A 1,385-nucleotide genomic window follows, 5' to 3' on the forward strand; every position below is an offset into this window, starting at 1 on the left:
CCACCTAATTTTTTGAAGAAATTGTACACATGGCATACACACAACACATTTGGAAATAGAAGTGTTCTAAAAAACAAAACAAAAACTATTTTATATATATATACTTCAATTACACCCTGAGGCAAAACTTCTGAAGTGTGTTTTTTTTCCCTGCAAAGTCAATTTCTCAGATTTTGATTATAGTGAAGTAGTAATTCAAGATTATTACTGTAGAAAACAACACTATTTTGGCATGTTTTGTATTTTCCTATGTGAATGAATTCCTGTTACTGCAAAAGCTAAAAGTGATACTTTAAGACTGAAATTGAAAAAAATGTAGTGTGTAAAATGTATTTAATCTTGGAACTGATCATAAACAGTGATTACTGCCTTGTTGGGCTTACACTATTAACCAATACACTTCTGACCATGCCTCAATGTGGTCCAGGTTGCTTTTAGAGTTACACTCAGGCCCATCCATTTTAATTTGGGTATGCTGCATTCCTTCAAATTAGAACTTCCTGTTCCAAGTTTCCCAAATGTTTTTTATGTAATGAATCCAGTACCAATGACTTAAAATATTCAAATAATTTGCTACTATACTATTTTGAGAGTCTAAACAAAGTAGTACATTGTTCACTTTGTTAATTTTGTGCTTTGATAACTTTAAAGAAATGTAAACACAGAATATTTTAGTCTTCGTAGATGAATAGAATTATTTTTGTATCAAGATAAATGGTTCCATAAGCCAATTTTGTTATAACTTTGATAAGTCGTAGGTCTCTGTAGTTTGAATAAAATCTAATTGCATAATGGGACCAGTTGTTGGAGAACAAGGAACGTTTTGTGCGCCACATATGTTTCATAACTCCCTTAACAAGGAACTCCTCTTGGGTCTTTGTCTTTTTGGCCTTTACACTTTGCTCAGTTTTTAGAGAGAAGTTTAAATGTTGTTTTCCCCTATACAACACCCTTGGAAATTCACTATGAAGTAGCAAGCAGTGCGAGGTACTCTTTTATGGTGCTATGGGAACATTGTATCTGTACCACATAAATACCTTGCTAGCACATCACTTTTATGTTATAGCTGATGTAAGCAAGCTGATTTTGGCTGATTAGCAGCTCACCTCTTTCAAAACTAGACTAATGCATTCAAAATATGATACTCTGAATACGTAATACATTGTATAAGTTGATGCATAGTTTGTTCATATTTTGAGTTATTGGCACTTTTCGTGTGCTGAATGTGTTCTTTATGCCTTTGTCTCCTTTCACATTCAGTTCTCCACGGCCTCGTTCATCCTCTAAACACATAATGATAAAATTGGTTCAGAGGTGGTAAGGACAATACTTCTCTTTGTGTTTTACTTTGAATTCATCCTTTGAGGCACTTACTTGTTTGTTTT

The 1,385-nt window shown here is 33.4% G+C and overlaps 1 protein-coding gene across 2 annotated transcripts in view; it reads left to right on the forward strand.

The window, feature by feature from the left end:
- Positions 1-1,385, forward strand: part of psme4a (proteasome activator subunit 4a) — a 31,340-nt gene that overhangs the window by 3,319 nt on the left and 26,636 nt on the right. Inside the window, exon 5 of one of the 2 annotated variants that reach the window (XM_032540574.1) lies at positions 1,261-1,317. The exons of the other annotated variant lie outside the window; for it this stretch is intronic. Within the exon in view, the coding sequence (XP_032396465.1) occupies positions 1,261-1,317 (57 nt within the window). The remainder of the gene's footprint in view (positions 1-1,260; positions 1,318-1,385) is intronic. 2 annotated transcript variants of the gene reach the window in all.

Source organism: Etheostoma spectabile, chromosome 17 (genome assembly GCF_008692095.1).
Source record: "Etheostoma spectabile isolate EspeVRDwgs_2016 chromosome 17, UIUC_Espe_1.0, whole genome shotgun sequence".
Lineage (NCBI taxonomy): Eukaryota > Metazoa > Chordata > Actinopteri > Perciformes > Percidae > Etheostoma > Etheostoma spectabile.